We start from the raw sequence: 22,888 nt of genomic DNA on the forward strand, positions 1-22,888 counted from the left end.
TTAACATATATTGCAATTATGTAACATATATTTTCTGATCTGCAACTTATAATTGCCAGTAATATTTGATTATGTGTTTTTCCGTCTGGTGAAGTCCAACTGTATTTATGAAGGTAGCGATGTGGGAATTTTTTGCCAAATAAATATAGATAAAAAAAATATAGAAAGATGGATTTATAATAGATTTCTCCTCCCGCAGAAAATAATGTACTTCTTATTCATAGTTATTTCATTTTAATTTAAAGTTATTAATATAATGATTAATTAATTAACCATTAATGATTGATTAATTAACCCTTTGGGGATCCCATGGTATAATTTGTACCATACGGGGTGTTTCATGGTACATTGCGTTATAACTCTCCTATTTGAGCTTTTTCATCCGGTTTCTTTTTTCAAGACCAGAGGCATTGCAGAAGATATTACGGATGGTTTCACACCTTCCTGTGTCGAGACATAGGAGGGATGACGTCATAAATCTAAAATTTATATTTTCGTGTAATACTTTTTTTTGGGGGGGGGGTTATGTAATGTATTTTTGGCGGGCTTATTTTTGCACGTAGAATATTGAAATTTTGCACAAACATGCAGTCCACCGAGTAGTATTTACCAGATTTTTTTCAGATTTCTGCGTTAAAACAGGGGGGGATCCAGAGGGTCAAAAAGTTGAAAAAAGGGATATTTTTACCCAAAAATCCCGTTTTTCCTCATTTTCCCGCCTTAGATACATGATGGAGACAAGTGAATGGTACCGCCTGAAAGGCAGTTCTATTCTGAAGAGAATGATGTGCAACACATGGCCCTAGGGTAATTAGGAAAGTGTCAGGGAATTTTTATCAAAATATACTTCTGTTAGTGGCGTAGCCAGGATTTTTGTTTGGAGGGGGCCTTGCCGCGGAAGATTGTTTTAATAATAATAATAATAATAATAAAAATAATAATAATAATGCATTTTTCTCTGAAGTGCTGGCTTCTTTAGATATTTCTTCGTTGTTTCTCGTTTGCTGTTTTTGCACATTTTCTTCGCAAAATTAACACCACTACTTTTTCTTTTTCGTTCTACTCATCTTTCTAAAACGTCTTCGAGCCATTATCTGAATTAATATGTTGTTTAGATTTTTTCCCATTGTTTTCTGGTTTCTTTGTTTGCACATTTTCCTCACCGAAATTAGAACAGTTGTCTTTTTTTTCGCTTTTAACTACATTTGTAAAACATTTTCCAATATTTTGCAATTGCAATTGTTTCTTATTTCGACATTCTAAACACGTATAACTCAAATAAATATTCTGAACTGGGAGATCAAAATACAGACATTTTTAAATAATAAAGACGACATTAGGGAACAGAGCTTGTCAAGGACCTGCTTACTGACATACTTTGTTTTGAATGGAATGAAATTGTTGTTTGTTTCGAAAAAAAATATAAGCATCAAAGTACTAAAGTAAGTTTTCGGAACCCTTTGGGGGGGGGGGGTCGGCCCCCCTGGGATCCTCCCTTCCCTTCGCCACTGACTTCTGTATAGGGGAATTTTGGACATTTTCGGTACTATTTTTGTGCTGGCTTATTTTTGCACCTAGAAGATTGAAATTGTGCACAAACATTCAGTCCACCAAGTAGTATTTACCAGATTTTTTTCAGATTTCTGCGTTAAAAGAGGGGGTACAGAGGGGCTAAACGTTAAAAAAGGGAAATTTTTACCGAAAAATCCCTCTCACGGGATTTTCCGCCTTAGATACATAATGGGGACAAGTGAATGGTACCGCCTGAAAGGCAGTTCTATTCTGAAGAGAATGATGGGCAAAACAAGACCCTAGGGTAATTAGGGATGTCTCAGGAAATATTTTACTTGAGATCATGGTGTTTTACGGTAATTTGGGGCATAGTGGGAATTCCTGATAAAATTTCTCCCGCCCTTGGTATTCAAGATAGAAACTTGAAGTTTGGCACACACATTCAGTATACCAAGTACTATTTATCAGATTTTTTTAGATGGCTACGTTCACACAGGATCGCTCCAGGGGGGGGGGCAAAGTGCGAGAAAAAAAATTTCTCTCCGAAATTTTACTTTGACATTATTTTTCCCGCTCCTGGTATATGGTATGAGCATGCAAGTGGTATCATTTGAAAGCCAGCTCCATTCTGAAGAGAATGAGGTATGAACCATGATCCTAGGATAAATAGTGACGATGCAGTAGCTGCTTGACTGAAAGTCTAAAAAATAGCCCCAAAACCCCGGATCTCTTAAGGGTTAATTAATGATTAATATTCTTTCTTGGCGGGAAATTTTGCAATCGATCGGGAAATTTCAGGCGTTTGAGCGGGAAGTCTGTTATACTGAATCTGACAACACTGAAAGAGAAAGAGTCAAAATTTGTCTTCTGTAAAATTTTTGTGCTAGAATTATTTAACATATATTGCAATTATGTAACATATATTTTCTGATCTACAACTTATAATTGCCAGTAATTATTATAATGAACGTTATATACATTTATAGGGAAGGGTTTATTCTTACCCTTATCCAGTTAAGTGTTGAATAGTTCGTAAACACTATCCACGAATTGAACAGGTAAGAAAATGTGAGCTGTATCATTCCCTTGGTGAATGACTACCACTTAGCGCAATAACCAGGGATTTCAGAGTTACTGAATAAGTTACTGAAATTTCAGAGTTCCAGGGAATAAGTTACTGAATGTTATTCCAATGTGCATGCAGAATGTATCGTATAGGTTAAGAATACGAAGAACACCATGTATCATTAAACTTTATTTTTTTCAATTAAACTGCAGATTCAAAATAAGAAGGCTAGTAGACAATTACTTTGGCATCATCATTTTAGCATAAATGATGTCACACTGAATTCTAGAATCTTATTTCCTTGGCGTCTTCAAAGTGCACAATTGTGCAATTTAGACAATTGTGCAGTTTTTACTTGCACTAGGACAATGGCTGCACCCGATTCATTTGGCCGGTTCCCGGAGTAGTTTAAGAAACAACTCACTCCTAGAAGGCCTACTTACTCCAGAGAATGGAAATATCTCTGGCAACTGCTCTGGAAACTGGTTTAAATAAATTAGTTCTTAAGAAACGGAAGTTCATAAGTTCATCAAATGTGCATTAAAAACAACGAACGTACTTTAAAAAAAGTGAAACCAGTTCCAAAACTAACCTAATCAAAACTATCTATAATCAGCACCTACGATATTTATTTCTCTGCTGAAAAATTCAAAAACAAAAATTAATATAGACTGCCTCTATTCGGAAGTACATGGGGCTGCTTGTCCCCAAACCTCCACAAAATAGCTGGATTAAAAAATCCTATCAAAACACATTTCGCAATTGTTAAAAAACTCACAAATGCAAAACAAATCAAGATTACAAATAATATCAGTTCAAAATATAAGTACCGCTACAAGTTTCTTCTAACCCAAATCACAGTGTTGCAAAGCGATAACAATGTCCGAATCTAACACAAACTTATTTTTTAAAAAGACAGATTTAGATTCTTCGTATCAAATTCATTAAATGATTTTTCAATCCCATTTCCTAACTACACTCGCCATGAGACGAAAATTGAAGTACGCGCTTCCACGGATTTGACCAGCGCATAAACCTGACACACGCCGACTAGAAGTAGATAGAAAGATCTGGCATCACAATAACAAATTACCTTATGACTACATAATCTACATAATAGACAGTCATCTAGTGGAGAAAAAATATGAATTATCATCAGCTCGACTTATAACAGACATCACATGAAAGGCAAAAACATTTCCAACAAATGACTGAGGCAACAACAGTTCCAGCAAGCAGCTCAACCTATAAGAACCGATTTCAGTCACTGTGCTAGTCAAAGTGAAAACTTGCCGATGGAACTGATATTCTTTGATAATTGAATTTATTCCGAAATTGGTTGTTCGCTTGGTTTTCGGCCGAAAGCGTAGTAAAAGCTACGAAAATTTTTAAATGATCAATTTTTTTATCTAATTTACTTTACCAAAGCTCAATACTAAATTCAAAGAGTAATGGCGAGCGAGCGATAGCGGGTGAATGTGGGTTAGTAGCCAGGTTGTGTGCGACTTAACGTTACATTGAAAATTATAAGTTTCTTCGCAGTTATTAGATACCACACCTTTTTACAATTGTTAAGTTTACTAAGCCTTGACGTTTACATACTTTCAAAAGATTTTCCTAATTATCACCGCATTGTTTGACAAACTGAATTACTGTTAACACACATTCCGGGCAAGATGTCTGTATACCTGCAGCCATTGTCACAATACAAATGGTCATTGCTTTCCCACGATCCAATCATGCGGTAACCTTGCGCCTAGTAGTTGTCTCCACTTGCTATGATATATATAGTAAGCACAACTTTCACTTCTTACTTAATTACGAAGTACACAAACGAGCAAATTGTCCATTTCCCTCCTGTAAATTTTCAAAATTTTGCTAGATGCGGACGACCAACTTTGGAGCTTGACCCTTGGAAATCATTGTTTGAGTCTCCTTTTGTCAGGTATGCTTGCTTCATTGGCCACCTTACATTGCAAGGGATATTTCCATGTACCTTTTAGTTTAATGTCCAACGAATATGCCCTTTAGGCTAAGGAAGATTGATAATTAAGACAAGTGAATGATGATGGAAAAATTGCTGAAATGAGAATCTTGGAGGAAATGGGAGTACCCGAGGAAACCCACGTACACCACCAGAAACCTACTTGGCCGGGGATCGAACCACAGAGCCACGCACTAGAGTTAAGCGCTGTACCACTGAGCCCCCATGCTTCTTGTTTTCCTATATTTTCTAAACAGATATGTCTTGGCGCAGATTGCTCCTTCCTACTAATTTTGCTGACATGTACCAGGTTAATGACGATCAGGAAGTAAAGGTAATTGCGCAGTTATATTTTGGAGGAGTTTATATACGTTTAAAATACCTATAACACGATTAGAAGTATTCTTTATTAGTCTTTGTTATGCTATATATTGTGTGGTTGTGGAGAAACCTAAAGGTTTAATTTTCGGCTTTGCTTGTGAGAAGTGGTTTCAAATACGTAAGTGTCAAGAGAAGTTTTCTCTGCAATTGGAGAGGTTTTGTCACATAGGAATTTGTCAGATAGCTTTCTTGTGTTCCTCCTATACTTTGAATGTTCAAGGTCATCTTTAACAATATTGCAACGAATTTATTACAGCTACTTTAGGTGATAAAGTGTTGTGGACTCCACCTACTTGCTGCAAACTCATAACTCTAATCTTAGTAAATGGATGAATTGCGACAAAAATTCAGCTATGCCTTCGCAGTGCTGATGTTTTTTCTGAACCACCGAGACATACAGGAAATTGTTTTTTTTCTATCTAACATAAACTGAGGAACACAATCTGACATTGAATGTAGTGTATATTTCATCTGCTATGAAACCCATTGTTATAGATCTGAACTTCTAATTTACTTCGATGGTTAGTAGAATCCTCTACAGTAGGACACAGATCAATTGCTCGGAAATTCCGCGTGGTGTAAACCAAAAAGAACGAAATTGTTTTAAATCGTGGGAACTTCATGCTGACGTTTCCACATATCAAACCGTCTACATTAATATTATCTCCTTTTCACCTTTTAACCAAGGCGTCCCATGCTCAATTCTCGGTCGAACCGCAACCCTTTTTTGAAGTGTAAACCAAATAGCGGTTTGGATGTCACTTTAAGCGAAAGTCTTCTTGATAACCTCGATACTACATAAGGATGTTAAGCCTAAACATACGAAACGAATCCAAATTGTATATTTGTGCTTGCCTGAATGCCTGTTTTATATATAAAAAAAAGTCAAGGTTTCATAAATATATTGATAGAAATTGGCAAAATCTATTGACTGCTTACGTCGCTTCCAACATTAGCTTGGATTGGACTTTGTTTTAATTTTATTGAATGATATCTACATACTAAATTTTATAATTTAATACATCAGTTTTAGCGTCTTGATTATGATACGTTGACCTTAAAATTTTACATGTAAAGCAATAACGGGATTTTCCTGTTATTGTTTTGCATTTAAAGTAATAACTGCTTTTTCCCGTTCGCTAAGGCGGAAATTTCTGATTTATCTAGAATTTTGTATAAGGCTTTCAGTTATGCAACTGTTTATCATTTTGTCCTGAAATGACTCTTGACAATTATATTGACAAGTGTGATCAGTACAACGTATTTTTATGAGCAGTCATTCGTGAGTGAGCTGGCAGACTCATTGCATTTGTGCCCAATTAGTCCCGGTTTCGAGTTCAAATGGAGGACAATTTCTCTCGGATGTAAGCTGATAAGCGGTTTGGATTCCGCCTAAAGCTTACGTGACTCCTTCCAGTATAACCCCGTTGTTGCATAATAACTCCAAAGCGATAGATTTATTTCTGTCCATATATATAAACAGGGTTGGCAAAAACCATGGTTTTTATTAAAAAACAAAAAAAAAACGGTTTTTTTGGTTTAAACCAGGTTTTTTTTTAAACCAGGTTTATTTGGTTTAAATAATTTGCTCTATATATTCATATCATATATGGACAGAAATAAGTTTCTTTCGCCTTGATGTTATTATACAACAGCCGGGTTATGCTGGAAGGGGTAACATAAGCTTAAAGCGGAATAAAAACTGCTTCTCGAGTTACATCCGAGAGAAATTGTCCTCCATTTGAACTCGGAACCAGGACTAATTGGCCACAAATGCGATACGTCTGCCGACTCACTCACGAAGGAATCCTGATAAAAATACGTTGTACTGATCTTTACATGCTTCTTAATATAACTGTCAAGAGTCATTTCAGAAATACAAAAAGATAAACAGTTGCACAAGTGAAACCATTATACAGAATTACATATGGACAATTTCAAAGTACTACGGAGTACAGAACAACTAATTTAGTTCAAGTTAGTTAACAACGACTTTTATTGGTCCAAATTAAAGAAATACGCCGACTTAATTTGCATATCAGTAAGAAAAGTGAATAAAGATACGAATTATTTGAGTCCACTTTGCCTGAGACTCATTTATACATAAATAGATACCAAAGATACTTCTCATTTCAGTAAATGCCTCTCGTGTGGTCTGTATAACCCCCCCCCCACACACACACACACACAAAGTACGGCATTTCGATGTATTTTATCAATAGTAAACATTGAAACGAAACAATATTTAGAATTTTCTTTGATTGCAATTACATAACAATAATAACAACTACAAAAAAATCACAAAACAAACATTTATAAACTTACGCAAAAAAAAGTTGCTTTCGTAGCATAATCTTTTTGAGTAATGAATGGGGAATTTAGGTCTGAATATAATACGAATAATATACGGGAGTGAAACGTGATAACCCACAAATGTGTGTTCATCAAGATTTTACAAACACTTACACTTTTACGAACATTTTTCGTTTTTTGGTTTAAACCAGCCAACCCTGTATATAAATACGTAGAGCAAATTACTTAAACCAAGAAAATCGACTTTTAAAAAACTTCTTTTTTTTTTTGTTTTCATTATAAAACATGGCTTTTGCCAACCATGTTTTATAGGAAGACAAAATTGTGTGATCGGGGTGTAGACCAAAGATTTCAAATATGGATGTATATCAAAACTGTACTCTTGATTCTTAACTATCTTCAAGTACATATTTATATACATATCGTTCTCAGTAACTGACGGGACTACTGTTATCTCCGAACTCTCAGAATTGAAAATCAGAACATAGAATGGTAACAATAGTTAACAAATTAAATGAGCAAAAGTAGGTCAGTTTTAACCAAATCAACATTCCAGAACACAAAAATAATAAAATGTTCAAATCGACATTCCAAAACACAAGAATGTCAATAAAATGTTCCTTTGTATGACAATCTTAGTGTATTGATAACGATTCACCTAGCACTTAGATAGTCAATACCAGGTGAAGTTATATATGTGTCATTTATATAATTGCAACCGGAGTAAAAGTGAGGGGGAACGCGGTCGATGTTCCCCCACTTCCAAACAAATATCTGTGCCGTCCCTCCAGTTCCAAAAAAAAAAAAAAAAAAAAAAAAACAATGCGAAAAATAGGCGCAGGGTACGGCGTGTCGTCATGCGTCCACTACCTTTTCAGATTCACTTTTATCCCTGATTTGCAGTATTTGGAAATCGAAAGAAAAGTCAATTGAATAAAATGTTCAAAACTCATAGATACTGAATAGATACGAGCCCCAAATTCGAGTAGTATTAATATTTTTTCACCCAGTTACGTTATTAAGGCTGTGTCCAACACTCGGAATACGATGGGATTTCCCTATATAATAACATGACATATTTCTTTCCAAAATATTATGAAAATTATTTATTTTATACATTTCAAACTTCGTCCAAATGTTTGTTAGTATTAATATTGCATGTTCACTTTTACTTTTTCTTGCTAGGGTAATATTAAAGCGCGCTAATTAAAAATTTATTTTCTTCCATTTAAAAGCTGTTTAATTGATGGTCTTTATGTTGCAACAACGCAGAACAGCAGATAGGAGGCTAAGCAGGTAGTTTCTTTCATTCTCTGCCCCCCGCTAGGTCACGTGCGTGAACTTTGGGTTGTCCCCACAGACGAAGATACCAATGGAATGCAGATTGACAAGAGATAAGAGCAAAGTCAGTTTTCTCTCTCTTCATAGATCATAAAGATTTCATTGATTCTGCGTAAACATCTCGGCGAATCGTTACCTGTAGAGGCATATTGGAACTAACGACGTACGAAAGTTTCAGAAAAGCTCTCCGTGTTGCTTTAAAGTGAGGAAAGTGTTCATCTTATAAAAATAGTTTTGAACTGTATTGTGAACTGAATATCAAACTCGCTTCAACTCCCCGGGAATTCAACTCGGGTCTCCCGCAACAAGAAGCATACACTATCCACATAGCCCCTAGGGGCTGTATGGAGCTTGAAACCGGAAGAGTGAAATAGTTTTACAATTTCCTTTTTCAGTAGAAAGATACATGTGAAGATGGTATTTTTCTTCAGATGCTCAATTGATTTTCGAAAACTGTCGTTATCTACTACCAATTTAGTTTTATGGCGATCAATGTTAAAACCGAAAACGGTTGATTTCTTCCATCTGGTTTGAATGCAAGGTTAACGGAAGAAAGATAATCTATTCTTGAGACGCTGTATGAATTCCCGAAAATTACTCGATATCTCTGACAGCTTACCTGTGGTGTGTCGGGTGGCCGGTCCGATCCCAGCTCGCGCCAAGTGGGCTTTGTGGTGGACAAACACCATGTGTATGGGTTTTCTCGGAAATTTTCTGTTTGCTCAAACTTTCTTCATTCCACCATTTCATTCATTCTTATCATTACTGTGTCCTTTAGCTTAGCCGACATAACTGTGGGACATAAAACTTAAAGATTTCATTTCATTCCTAAATAATAACCTAATGCAATCTACAGTGCTCTATTCCCCAATAATAGCGTAAAGATTGCAGATTGCTATGCAGATTGCAGAAGATATGCTTGCAGATTGATATGCCATAACATTGATTATTCATGCAAAGAAATGTACCAACATCTGCCAGGTAGTCGCTACAAGAAAGAGTGATATATATTTCGTTCAAATAGTGTTCTCTATGAAACGAGACGAGAAATAAGGTTTTCTCGTCTCGTCTACTGAATTTAATAGGTCTTGTCTTGTCTCGATCCTCGAAGGATTCTTTCGCTCTTGTCTCGAAATTTTATTCTTCCGTTTTGTTAATTTATGTAAAAAAATCATAATCTGATTGTGTTTCTTAATTTCAACTGGAAGTTATCACAACCGTTCTGCGTCACGATTGGTTCACGAATAGTGTGATATAACAACATTTAAACCATACTTATTATTGGAGTAAATTGTGTAATGACTTGCATATTTGAAACCTAGATAAATGCTCTTCATTGTTTTCGTACCATCATTTTATCAAGTTGTACTGTTTTACATATGAATCAGGTGACACTTAAATAGTGTTTGAGATCCAAGACTTGGGTGAATTAGTGTTGCCCACAGGACTCGAGGAATTTCTTGTCTCGAAAACGAGACGATAATTGTTGTGTTTCTTCTCTGGTCTCGAATTTAAAAAGGTAAAAAGATACAATGTCCAGTTTTTGTTTTCTTGCGCCACAGTGAAATATTTTCCAGTAAAAACTGCCAATAATGCGAAAGATAATAATGAAATTATTTCGGGGGGGCTTCGAGTTCGATAGCGCCCCTAAATATGCCACTGATCAGAATATATTTGTTATAATTATTAGTGCATAAATGTAAATTAATCTTCATAATATTACTAAACAGTTATGTTCATTGCATTGTTCACATAGAACAATATCATGGTGATGGGGCAAACTTTTTAGCGCTGTATCTCAGTTACATGAGTTACACGTTATTCCCCTACATAAATAAATTCTTCGTTTCTGAATTAACAGATTTTGCACGTAATTTTTTTTAAAAAAAGGAAAAAAGAAAAAAGTGGCATTCCATTCTTGTTTTGCACTTTTACCTAATTAAATTATATAATGAGCGAACTGTGAAGATCTCTCTTCAACGCAAGTGTTATATTAATAAGCCGGGAACTAACTGCTTTAATATCTTTCATTTTCTCTTTCAAAAATTAATAGAATCACTTATTATGTTCTGCCTTGTCATTTATTTATTATAAATATTATTATTTTTCAAGTGTATAGTGAATATTTTATGGGCTAGCTGGAAAACGATATGACAAAGTTTGTCCTCTAGAAGTTGCATGACATTTTATGTCCTTCCGAACGATTCCAACAGTTATACCACTTTCCATTTCATATTTTGAAGTTGCCCCCCGTTGAAGGTATTCGCGAGACGCCACTGGTCACGCTACCATTTTTATTGCATTCTACACATACGATTTGGTAATGCAATTTTTTGTTTGAAGGCTCTACGTGCAGTATTAGTTGCGATATAGGCCTGGTACGTTCTTATTGAATCAGTTTGCGGGAAAACAATGATAACACTGATGTGACCTTAATTATCGAAAGAGTTCAAGTTAGAAACAACAGCATTTTAGTATGCTTTTTTTTCTTTTTTAAAAAAATCTTGAATTGTTTCCGCAATTCAGCTCACATGAATGTTATTATAGTTTCTTGTTAACCCTGTAACCAACTCACGCGGTTTTATAATTAGAGTTATCATTGTTTCCCCCCGAACTTTTCAATCAATTCTGTAAATCAGGTTTTCAGTCAAAATCAAGTGAAAAAAAATATTTCACTTGCTTATCTTTGGAATGCCAATGTCGGGTCCAAATGATCTACATCCTCAGAAATATTGTAATATTTATTTATTTATTTATTTTGTATATTACTGTTAGGCACACGCCTGAAATTCCATGATTTGTTCTTTCATCTTCCCAGATATTTCTTTTAAAGTTATAAGTTTTATTTTTTTTAAGTTACATTCCTTATTTTGGAAAGCAAAATATTGATAATAATGCTTTTAGTTTTGCGTTTCCTCTGTTGTGTGTCATCTTTTTCACCGCGCAAAAATCAAGACAGCCTAAAAATGGCCGAATAATGAAAATAGAGAAAGTGCATCTTGTTTGACAAGGCTTGTTATAAAATACAAGTAGGCAGATAAGGTTGTCTCATTTCTGACAACAGCCAGTCTTGCTTTCCGCAACCCTTTCTTCTTCGGAACCATATGATCAGATTGTCAACTAACATAACTTCGAAGATATATACACTCTCCACATTATTAGATGAACAATCTTTTCTCATTTCATAACTTGTTATCCTCCCCTACCAACTTTTTGAAGATCATTGAGGAACAATGGTGTGAATGAATCAGGAGAGATTGTATCTGCAACTTCACGAGCAGGAAAAGAAACCCTGGTAATTCTCCAATACCTGAATTTGTGTTGATTTTTATATTATTTCCAGTGTTGTCACATTTATTTTTAAAATGTAATATTAATGAACTATAAGAGCTGGATTAAAAGTAAAAAAGTGAACATGTAGTATTGGGGTAGGTTAACATCTGGAAAAAGTTTGAACTGCATAAGACAAATAGTTTTCATAATATTTTGGAAAGAAGTTCACCATGTTATTATATAGGGATTGATGATCTCAGCTCAAAACGTTAGACACGGCCTTAATAGAGTGAAAAAATATAAAAGGTGAAAGAAATGAGACTTAAAAATAAATAGTATTAACCAGCTACTTACTCCACCAGTTAATGCATATCAAAGGGAATATTCAGTAAAGGGTAATTCTAGTGTAACCCAATTTAAAAATGTAATTCTAGTTGGAAGAAGATACAGTTCTATTGTAAATGACAGTTTTCTGAAAAGATAAGTGTGTAAGGTGGTAATTTTTAGTCGAAACCTATATAGTTACGTAATTTTGGGTACTTTTTCGTAAGTATCTTTTAATGAATATCGGATATGCATCTTATTAAATCAAATAGCTATTTATTCAGCGCTAATTAATAACATTTTTCATATACAACATAAAAATATAAGATTTTGAAATGGCATTTTTTAGATGAAAATTTGTGATTTTAAGTGCATTTTAACTTTGAAAAAAAAAAAAAAAGAAAAGATGTGGTAGAATTATGTGCCTGTAAATTTATGTTTAATTTTTATGACCTCTTTTGTATTAGAACTTGGTCAGTACGGTGTATAACCTCCTTAAGTAATTCTTTGCTAGCATCTGCAGGTGGTACTAATATAACCTCACGTTTCTGTATTTGTTATTATGAGTGTTGGCTTTTTGAAATGTAAGATTGTATATTTAAGATTTTCTGTCTAGGGGAAACATTGAAAATAATGCTTTCTCTTGGACAGATAACTTGCTTAAATTAGTGACATATATGTTGGTATCGGTTGTGGATTAAAAGGCTACTCATCTCTAAACTTGTTCAGCGAGTAAACAATTAGAACCACAAAAACACACTTCCACATTTAGTTACCTTTTTATTTTTGACGGACGAAAGCAGTTGCACAATAACGCCTTTTAATCTATGATACCAAAACATGCAGTACTGACAATCACTTCTGTTGTTGGGTACCTCGAAAAAAACTGTCAGACGCAGCATATTAGACTACGTCAGAATTGTACGATTACAGTTGTGATTACTTACCGTGACCATTCAACTATCAAAACTGATACATACCGTACTCTTAGATTATCTGCATATGAGCGAAGCGAATATGCAATTAAAGATACTCAAATGACTTATGATGAAGTTAATCAGACTTCCCTTTTTTAACTAGATGGAGAAAACAAAAAAAAAAAAATATTTAACGATCGAATCTGATTTTTTAAAATGATGAACTGACTTTTTTTATTACACACTTGCAAAATTGTGCTTGAGCAAATGATCGAGTACTGGACCAAAGGTACTACTCTTAGAACAAGCACCTTCTGCAAAATACTAGTAATAAAACTGATAAGTGACTTTGATAAAGAATACACAAGATAAATATTTGTGTGACCTGTTAACCTTATTCGTTGCTTTTACCTTAGATTTAGTTCCTCTTGACTATGATTTTACTCATTGACTTTCTCTTTCTTTTATTATTATTATTTTTTAATACGTACATTTATCTTTTCGATGCGCTGCAGCTAATAGCAAAAAAGGATTTTTTGCATATGACGTAAATTATAATCAGATGTTCAGTCACTTCGCTTATTCAATGAACGACTGAATAGCTATCTTTACTTTTTTTAACACTCACAACAGCCACACTGCGCAACAACACGAACTGATTCCATGAACGATGATTTCTTATTTAATTCACTGATGATCAACCTGAGAATTCTACCAGGAAACGGAAACAACTTAAACACACTGCTAATTCTGTTGCTTTGATTTCAAATAACTGGATAAGTCACAGGTTTGGACATTAACAAACATCTACAGTACAAAACATGGAGGACTCCAACTTGCTCATACACTGGCAGGTGGAAAGAGCTCATATATAAGCTTCATATAATTGCTTCGTTAACGTTCCCAGGGTTTGAACTACATTACTCAATAATAACCGCTGCGTTCATTAATATCAGGACGACTTCACTTAACACATAGCCTGAAGAATTGTTCTTTTAAAATTCTTCTAACGAACAGTTACTATTGTGTGTTTCAAACGACAAGTGGCATGGCCTTGAGTTGGCTTCACTCGGCATCCAATTGGCTTTGAGCGGTGTTGACAATTAGCGTCAAGCAGTTCTGCACGCTGACTTCTCGCGCTACTGCGAATCTTGACAACACCAGAGGCGCTTATTAGAAATATTGTATTAGCACATCAACTGCTCACTTTACGAAGTAGAGAAAAGAATTACAAACACATACGTGAAAACTACATCTTTTTATATCAACTGGTTGTTATGATACACGCTTTTAAAGTTTTCCATATAAAACAATTAGTAAAACGAGCGTTAAGTCCCGCGTCTAATTTCCAGTGGATTTTTCTTCAATTAGAAAACAGAACTCAACTTTTATTACAGGATAATCAGGAGTGTAACCAGAAGGTTGTTCTAGGGGAACATTACTTTCAGGGGGAGAAAACTTTTCACACATTCAAAACTGAACAAATGATCTCTTTCAGAATATAAAAGCATTTTAACTCATCATACATACTATACACATATTATATTTTCATGATCCTACCTTATCAAAAGACCGATCTTAACAGTACTGAAGTTAAAAACCGGATTGTAGGAGATGAATCAATAAGCTATTCATAAGAAAACAAATGTTGTTTATAGCAGTCTATTTATCTGACTTTGTGTATATATAGTTTAAAAATTAAAAGGAAAAAACTCAAAAAAATATCAACTCAGATATTATTATGCAATAATATAGTAGTGAGTTCATACGGTGTGCGCTCAGTTAGGGAAATGAGAATATAAAGCATATGATTAATTTTAATTATGTGCAGAAACCGTATTGATGATGATCGATTTTTTCTAAAATTTTCATATTTTATTATAAACGTCCCTCATTTGCATTAACTACCAAATAAGTTTATTAAACATATACCAGACGAACTTCATTTTGGAGTATGAAATAGCTTAGAAAAAAAAGATAGAGCCCCCTATTCCCCCGTGGCTACATTTACTTCAAGGTAGATTCTTCCTTATTCGACAGAAGAAACGCTTTATGTTTTCTGCTTCCTTATTAAGTGGTGCGTTTCACTACCTTATTATTCCCTCTTCTCTCCTCTACAAGGGTTTCAAAAGCACGAGGCGTCTAATGGTGTCGTATATTATCGTATCCCAAAACAAACTCGAGCATATCGACTTCCTTAGGAATCAGACGGATTGCGTGTGACACCCATACTGAGCCCAAGAGTGTTACTTGTTATGAAAACTGATACGGAAACAACGAGGCTAGTTGTGTAGGAACGTAACTTCTCTTCTAGCATAAACAGAATTCATCAGCGTCTGGGTTGCTTTCTTTCGTGGTAGTTCGTTTGTTTTCCAAAATTATGGTTGAAAATGTTTAAGCAAACCGAGTGCAAGTACAGAGTTTTTCTTTTTTTAAAAAAGAAAAGTGCTACGAAGTAAAGCTTGAAGAATTATATTTTTTGTGTTTACAGTTTTTTTAACCCATGATAATAAATGTACAAGACTCAGATTCAGACAATGACGAAATATTAACTGACATAGACGATAGTGAAAGTAGTGTTGAAGACGAGTGTTTAGCATTTCCACTGGAAAAGTTGACAATTAAGGAATTTAGTTGCTATATATACTTCTAGGTGCACAGTCAAAATTGTTGAGTTTGCTGGAATAGTATATTTACATTGTGACTAATGTTGCCAATGTATGTGTCATAATCTGAACTGAAGGAAGAGCGAGAAGGGAAAGGTGAGTCCGCAATCCGGCAACACCACGCGGAATGTCGCGCACCATTGCTCCTGCCACATCTCAAACACATAATAAAACCCTATAATTCTCTATGTACTCCTCTCTCACTCTGTTCTAAGCGGGCTCGCAGACAAACGAAAAGGACAGACGTGCCTTACGCATTACGTAATTGGCTGAAAAGAGTACAAACGAGGAATCACAGCCAATAAAACAGTGCTCTCTCCCTGCATGCTGAGAAGCGAGCATCGCCGAATGCACGCTGGGAAAAACAAGAACATACTCCATCGTGCTGCGTAATTTCCACTACATTTACAAATCCAAGCAACTGAAGTAGAAGCATAGTTGCTAACTGCGGTTAAAGGTTACTGTTAAATAAAAATAAAAGCACCAAAGTCGCAAAAAATTCTCTTTCTGCTAGCAAGTCGATAGCAATGTTGATTTTGTTATTGATTCCAAAGGAATATTTATTTAGCTGCTCCGAAATATATCTAAAGTAATGTGTGTATTTAGCTGTGTGGTGATTTACATAACGGAAGTTGACGGTCGAGGCGGTTAACAATTTAGTTAGAAGGCAAATGAAAATTGAACAGTATTTTTTGTTAAGTATTGAGGTAATGATTTTCAGATATATTACAGGTTGATTAATATGATAATGATTCATACAATAAAATACTTCTATATTAGAAGAGTTATAAATTCATTGTGCAATTTCCTTGAGTTTTAATTCTCTTTCTTCTACTTCAATAATGAATTATGCACAGCTTTGTCATATGAGTTTGTATTAAGGTTGAGGGAAGTCTTTTACTATTAATAATGTAAAATGAAAAAAAAAAAATTAGACCATACCTAAGAATCAGGTGTTTAACATTTCTATTTCAAGTTTTACGTAGTTCAAAATTCCTGATGTTCGTATACGTATTTTGTGTTAACAAAATACTCTTTATTTGGTATCGTACGGTAATATAGTTTTTAATTCACATCTTTGGCACATTTCTCTGTGAATATCTATAGCCTAAGTTTTCACTTGTTATTCTAATCTTTTATAATATGACTTCCATACTATCCATTGTAATATTCCAAGTATGGAGGTAATAGTTTATTATACCCCATTGTAGTGGATTGACTAATGCACATGATTTCTGGCTCTGTTTTCGATGTATGACGGAAATATTTTCTTCGGGTAAAACAAACGTAGTGATTCACATTACCCTTTAAATAATGGCATTATTTTCTCAGAGGGTCTCGGTGTTGAAAGTAGAAAAGCATCAGTTGTAAAAATGTCTTGTGAAGTTTCCTTACTGATTTGTCATTCAGGGAATCTTAGGGACCTCATGGTGTCACAGTTATTTATTATCACCGTGTATTCAATATCCTGGTTTTACTTTTGATTTGGATATTCTTTTACTTGTTTCAAATGTTATATTAATACCGGTAAATATGGAGGACACATACGCTGTTTACTTAACATTAAATACGACAGTAATGCGACGAAGATATCTTCGACATTTTAAGTTTGAAGGCAGGGAATTTCTTTCCTATCATTTGTTCTTTATTGTGTCTATGTTATACTTGACAATATACATAGTTTTTCTTCTTTTCTAGGTTCTATAAAGAGAACTACCGTTTCGTATCAATCATCTACTTAAAAATTTTCAGCTACACTGAAAGATACTGTGGGATATCGTTTGTATATTGCATTAACATTTTATCACAATTCGATATCATAATGGGAGAGGAATGTGAAACAAATTATGAAGCATATTTTGTCAAATCTGAACATTTAATCAAAACTGAAATCAACGATTTTACTGAGGAAGAACCACACGAAACGAAAGATCTGATACTCGAAGAAATTGAAGAATCGGAGACACCAATAGCTACAGAAGATAGTTTTAGAACATTTAAAACCGATAATTCTTTCTTGACTTCCAGCTCAGTGAATTTCGTAAAACTGCAACCTGAAATCGATGATGAGGATGATAAGATAACAGTGCGTGATGATGAATTGAACACGGATGGTTCTAACATATCTTCAAAATCATTTGAATCATTCTCGAATAGCATATTGGAAGCCAGAATAGATAATCCACATAACAGTCAACTTCAAAGGTACTTTGTTTTTCATTTTTGTGCCATTTTTGTCTATTTCTATGTGAGCAAGGCTTATTCGAAGAAAATATTTTTCTTGTACTTATTTATTGGAATGAAATATAACAGGTGTTATACTGAGTTGAAATGCGTATCTTTCAGATGTTACGAATTTCATTTTTAAAATTTATAACGTCAGAATAGATGTCTCTCCTAGTCTTCTTTTATGTGACTTCATTGTAAGTTCCACTTCTTATCTACGACCATGACTTATGTTTTCCCGTGCTATTTTAAGAGGTTATAATTTTGTAGGTGTATTTATGTATTTGAGACATTTGCCTAGAAATTTGAAACGAATTCTTTTTATTTTAGTTTATTAAGTACTTTTTATAAGAATTTCAGACCACGTAATGCCCTTTTTTGATGGTTATTATTTCAGTTTTTTTTCTAAATTTTTAACAGTTTTTAATGCTAACAAAAATAATCAACGGGGGTTTAAGAATATATTACTAACTCAAATATAAAAATTAATGCACAATTGACATACAAAGGTTGCTTATAATGGAAGTATTGAGGTTTGCTAAACTTTTCACAAATGTTTAAAAGAGTAACCACACTTTCCTTATTTTCATTTGCCCTGTATATTCGAACATTGTGCCTACTGACTGTTTTTTATCCGAATGTTTGCCTCACACCTGAAGACAACACTGTCCATAAGATCATTATTTTTCGGGAAATCGAACGTGTCTACACTGAAGACTACGAAGTTTTTTTGTTTGTTTGTTTGTTTTGTTTTCATCAGTGAGTGCCTGCACCAGTTACACCCTGTAAGTCATGAATTTCTAGCGCTTACGAAGAATATCCCAGGCTGTTGCGCGGGGCAATGCTAACTCACTTCCAGCTTCCGAACTGACTTCGTGAAGTTGGGTTGGAAGGATTGTTGAACTCTTTTCACTGTCTTGTTCTTGATGCCCTTTCGGCAGTCTAACCATCTGTCTGCCTGTATTAGCTACAATTTCTTCAGCTCTAAATCACCGCAGTGACTGCAAAATCATTTTCCTTGTAGAAATACAGTAAGAAAAATTAAAGCGCTATATAATACAAATCTTCTAGCATTAAGATAAGAATAGTTTTAGGAATGGTGTGGCGTGACCACTTGCTAAAAACTATATTAAATAGTAAATACAATGTAAGGTTGTAGTAGAACGCGGAATTTTTAAAGGGATTAAGAGCTTTCTGACGAAGAGGGTGCTTACTTGTAGTTGTAGTGTAATAGCATGGAGATTCACGCCAAATCTCAAAATTAAGAAAAGCTATAATAAGTGGTTTACATATTCTCAATCTCAGCATGATCTAATTGGAATTGTTATACGTAGTACTTAACTCGTAATGTTTTTGCAATAATACAATGATAAAGTAATCCTGCTTATATGTATCTAAAATATTTGTAATGATGGAACTTTACAAATAACTTCTAATGTAAATAAACCTGAAAAAGTAGATCTTATTAACACGTTACTTTTATATACAGTAACTATTTTTCTTGTTTTGTCACTGTTCCTTTCACTATTCCATTAAATTCATTTGTAGTTTGTGAGAAACTATATGAAAGGATTTTTGAAGCTTTCAATACGGCTCTTAGTAGGGTACCAACTGATGACGTCATGCCAGAACACTTGTTTGTGTTGCCGTGACCTAAGCACCTAATTTTTGCATTGTTTGAAGCGTTCTATCTCCAAAATTAAGAAATATTTTTCTGATATTTTTGGTATCTGGTATATTGAAAATTAGTACTACAAAATTGTGTACTTAAATTATAATGTTTGGTCAGAAAGGAAATGTCCATTCAGTTAGAAACGAGAAGTACAATTCACATTTTTAACACTTATTCTAATCGCTCTACCATAATATTTATATACTCCCAGTTATATAATGAATACTTCCTGAAATTTTATTCGGCAAGTAAAACAGTGAGTGAGTATCGAATCAACTAACATAAACAGCACAAAGAACCCTTGGAAAATTCATTAATCGTGGTCTTATAGTTTAAATTGTTTCTCATTATAATCTTCAAAGGGTGGTCTCAAACAAAGATACAAAATTTCACATGTAAACCGTTTTAAGTATTCTTTCATTGTGGTTACTACTATAAAATTCATCATTTTCTACTATAAAACGAGAAATTTAATGCAGCCAACTTAAAATTAATACATTCTTGTTTGACATCTGTTTCAGTATGTATTATTCTTTATTTAATTCGTTAAAATTAAATTTGGTATTGCCTAAGATCAGTATGCAGATGCAAAGCTTGGACGGCATGAATTTGTTGTTTTCAGATTACTGATTTTTTGTAGTACATTCAATCTGAAATGTTTGACACATGTGGCAACGATGTTTTACTATTCGTGTGCAGCAATGACTTTTCTATAATAGATATGAAGATTTTACGAGAAGAAATGCGTAGATATATTTGTAATTATTACTAACAATGCGTCTTCTCTGATGGAAAAGAAAAATGAATTTTATTATTATAAAAACTATTTGTCTCCAGCAATGGCAGGATAAACAATATGAAAAACTGTCACTTTCCATTCTCTAAATATTTTGGTTCATTATACTTAAGTTAGCTAGTTTTCGTTGAATTCTTTAATTTTTCAATTACTTTCTGATAGTTTCTATATCTCTTTCCATGCTAAGATTAGTGACTGTGGTGCCATCCATTATACTAGAAATATCTGTACTGTGAAGATGTGGTCTTCATACGAGTAGAATGAAAGTGATAATGAATCGAAGCGCTGTCGGGAAACTATGGAGAAAACGGATGAAAGCTGCTGTAGGAGGATCCTCACTATGACCTAATAACAGTTTACTTTAAAAGAAAGTCGTTTAATAAGTTATCCTTCACTCTTAAACAACATAGAGTATATTAATGTGTTAAAGTAAATACCTACAGATAGTGACAGTTCTCCAATATTTACTATATGCATAATTATGATAAATATGAAATTCTTTCAGGGAAAAGGTTAAATCGTGCCGTACATATCGAAAATCATATATGAGGACTTCTGGCTTAGAAGAGAGCAACTTACTGCCTTCCGACGTCCAACAGAGGTGTCTCCAGGAGGATGATGGTAATTATATGCTTTACCCAAATGGTGATTTTGAAGCGAAGTTTGTTGAGAAATCTTGTTTTGAGATTGGACAATTTTTTTCAAATCGCACGGTTCATACAGATAATGGACTACATTCATGCCAGAGTTGTGGCAAAACTTTCAATGCAATATCTCATTTCAAGAGACATATATCATCTCATATACGTGGGAGACCACATATGTGCAGCGTTTGTGGTATGGGTTTCCCATCACCGTCTCATTTGAAGCAACATGCGTTAATTCATACAGATGAGAGATCACATATATGCCACGTTTGTGGTAAGGCCTTCGCCAGAAATTTTGATTTAAACAAACACACGTTACTCCATACAGGTAAAACACCACACAAATGTAACGTTTGTGGCAAATCCTTTCCAACAAAATCTTACCTGAAAAGACATACATTATCCCATGCAGATGACAGACCACTCAAATGCCATGTTTGTGGAAAAACTTTCTTGAGAAAATCTGATTTGAAAAAACACATAATACTACATACAGGGGAGAGACCATATATATGTGAAATTTGTGGCAAAGCCTTTGCAACAACGTCTCACTTGAAAAAGCACACAATATCCCATACTGGTGTGCGACCACATATGTGCGACGATTGTGGCAATACTTTCACAAGGAAATCTAATTTGAATAGACATAGGTTAATCCACACTGGTAACAGACCACACACGTGCAACGTTTGTGGTAAAGTGTTCGTAAGAAAATCTGATTTAAGCAGACACACATTATTCCATACAGGTGACAAACCACACATCTGCAACATTTGTGGAAAGCACTTCACACTAAAATATGATTTGAACAAACACACCATAGTCCATACAGGTAAAAGATCACATTTTTGTCAAGTTTGTGGCAGGCCCTTTGCAAGAAACTTTGATTTGAAGAAACACATATTACTTCATTCACGTAATAGACTACGCATTTGCAACAATTGTGGTATAGTCTTTCGAACAACAATACGTTTGAAGAAACACAAATGCAGTGAAGGTTCCAAACCGCACTGAGAACATTCTGGACAAAATTTCATATTGAAGATCACATATTGTCCTACACGTTTGAGAATGGGCCGCGGTGGCTGAGTGGTAGAGCGTTCACCTCTGTTGCTTGGGGTTCCGGGTTCGATCCCAGCCCCCGCCATGTGAACTTTGTGGTGAACAAACACCGTGTGCGTGGGTTTCGTCGGGGTTCTCCCGTTTGCTCCCACTTTCTTCATTCCACCATTTCATTCATTAATCATCATCACCGTCTCCTTTAGCCTAACCGTCATAAGCGTTGGACGTAAAACTCAAATATTTCATTTCATTTTACGTTTGAGAACACAAACATGTATAATTTATGGCAAAACTTTCCTAATGACCAATGATTCAAGTACATATAAAGAAACCAAAAGCATAAAAGGCTCCAATCGCGCTGAATTCTGACACTATATCCGCTCCAAAACAAAATTTACGATTTTATATATTATTTTACAACGGGGAAAAACATATTCATGAACCAAATGTGCAAAGTAATTCACATGAATACCTGTGCGAACACACGTAAACCATGTCTTGCGTGGAAACAGAAATTGCAGCAGTCATTACAACAGCGTTCTTACAAATCTGAAAAACAGAAAATAAAACGAAGGGCAAATGTCAGGGAAAATGGTGCTTAACCTGGAAAACATGGAAATCAAGAAAAATGCCCTAACAGCACAAGAGGTGCTAGGCATGTGCCATTTAGGTGTCCCAGCTACTTTTTAGGTACCCGACACTTAATAC

General features: G+C 34.5%; 1 protein-coding gene across 1 annotated transcript in view; it reads left to right on the plus strand.

The window, feature by feature from the left end:
- The first annotated feature begins 2,337 nt into the window (after positions 1 to 2,337).
- The window catches only part of LOC145666313 (hsp70-Hsp90 organising protein-like), an 89,831-nt gene continuing 69,280 nt past the window's right edge, over positions 2,338 to 22,888 (plus strand). The window contains exons 1-2 of the mRNA XM_081733409.1: positions 2,338 to 2,570; positions 20,977 to 21,092. Of these exons, the coding sequence (XP_081589535.1) occupies positions 21,087 to 21,092 (6 nt within the window). The 5' untranslated portion in view covers positions 2,338 to 2,570; positions 20,977 to 21,086. The remainder of the gene's footprint in view (positions 2,571 to 20,976; positions 21,093 to 22,888) is intronic.

Source organism: Thermobia domestica, chromosome 12, assembly GCF_964235325.1.
Source record: "Thermobia domestica chromosome 12, izTheDome1.hap1.1, whole genome shotgun sequence".
Taxonomy (NCBI): domain Eukaryota; kingdom Metazoa; phylum Arthropoda; class Insecta; order Zygentoma; family Lepismatidae; genus Thermobia; species Thermobia domestica.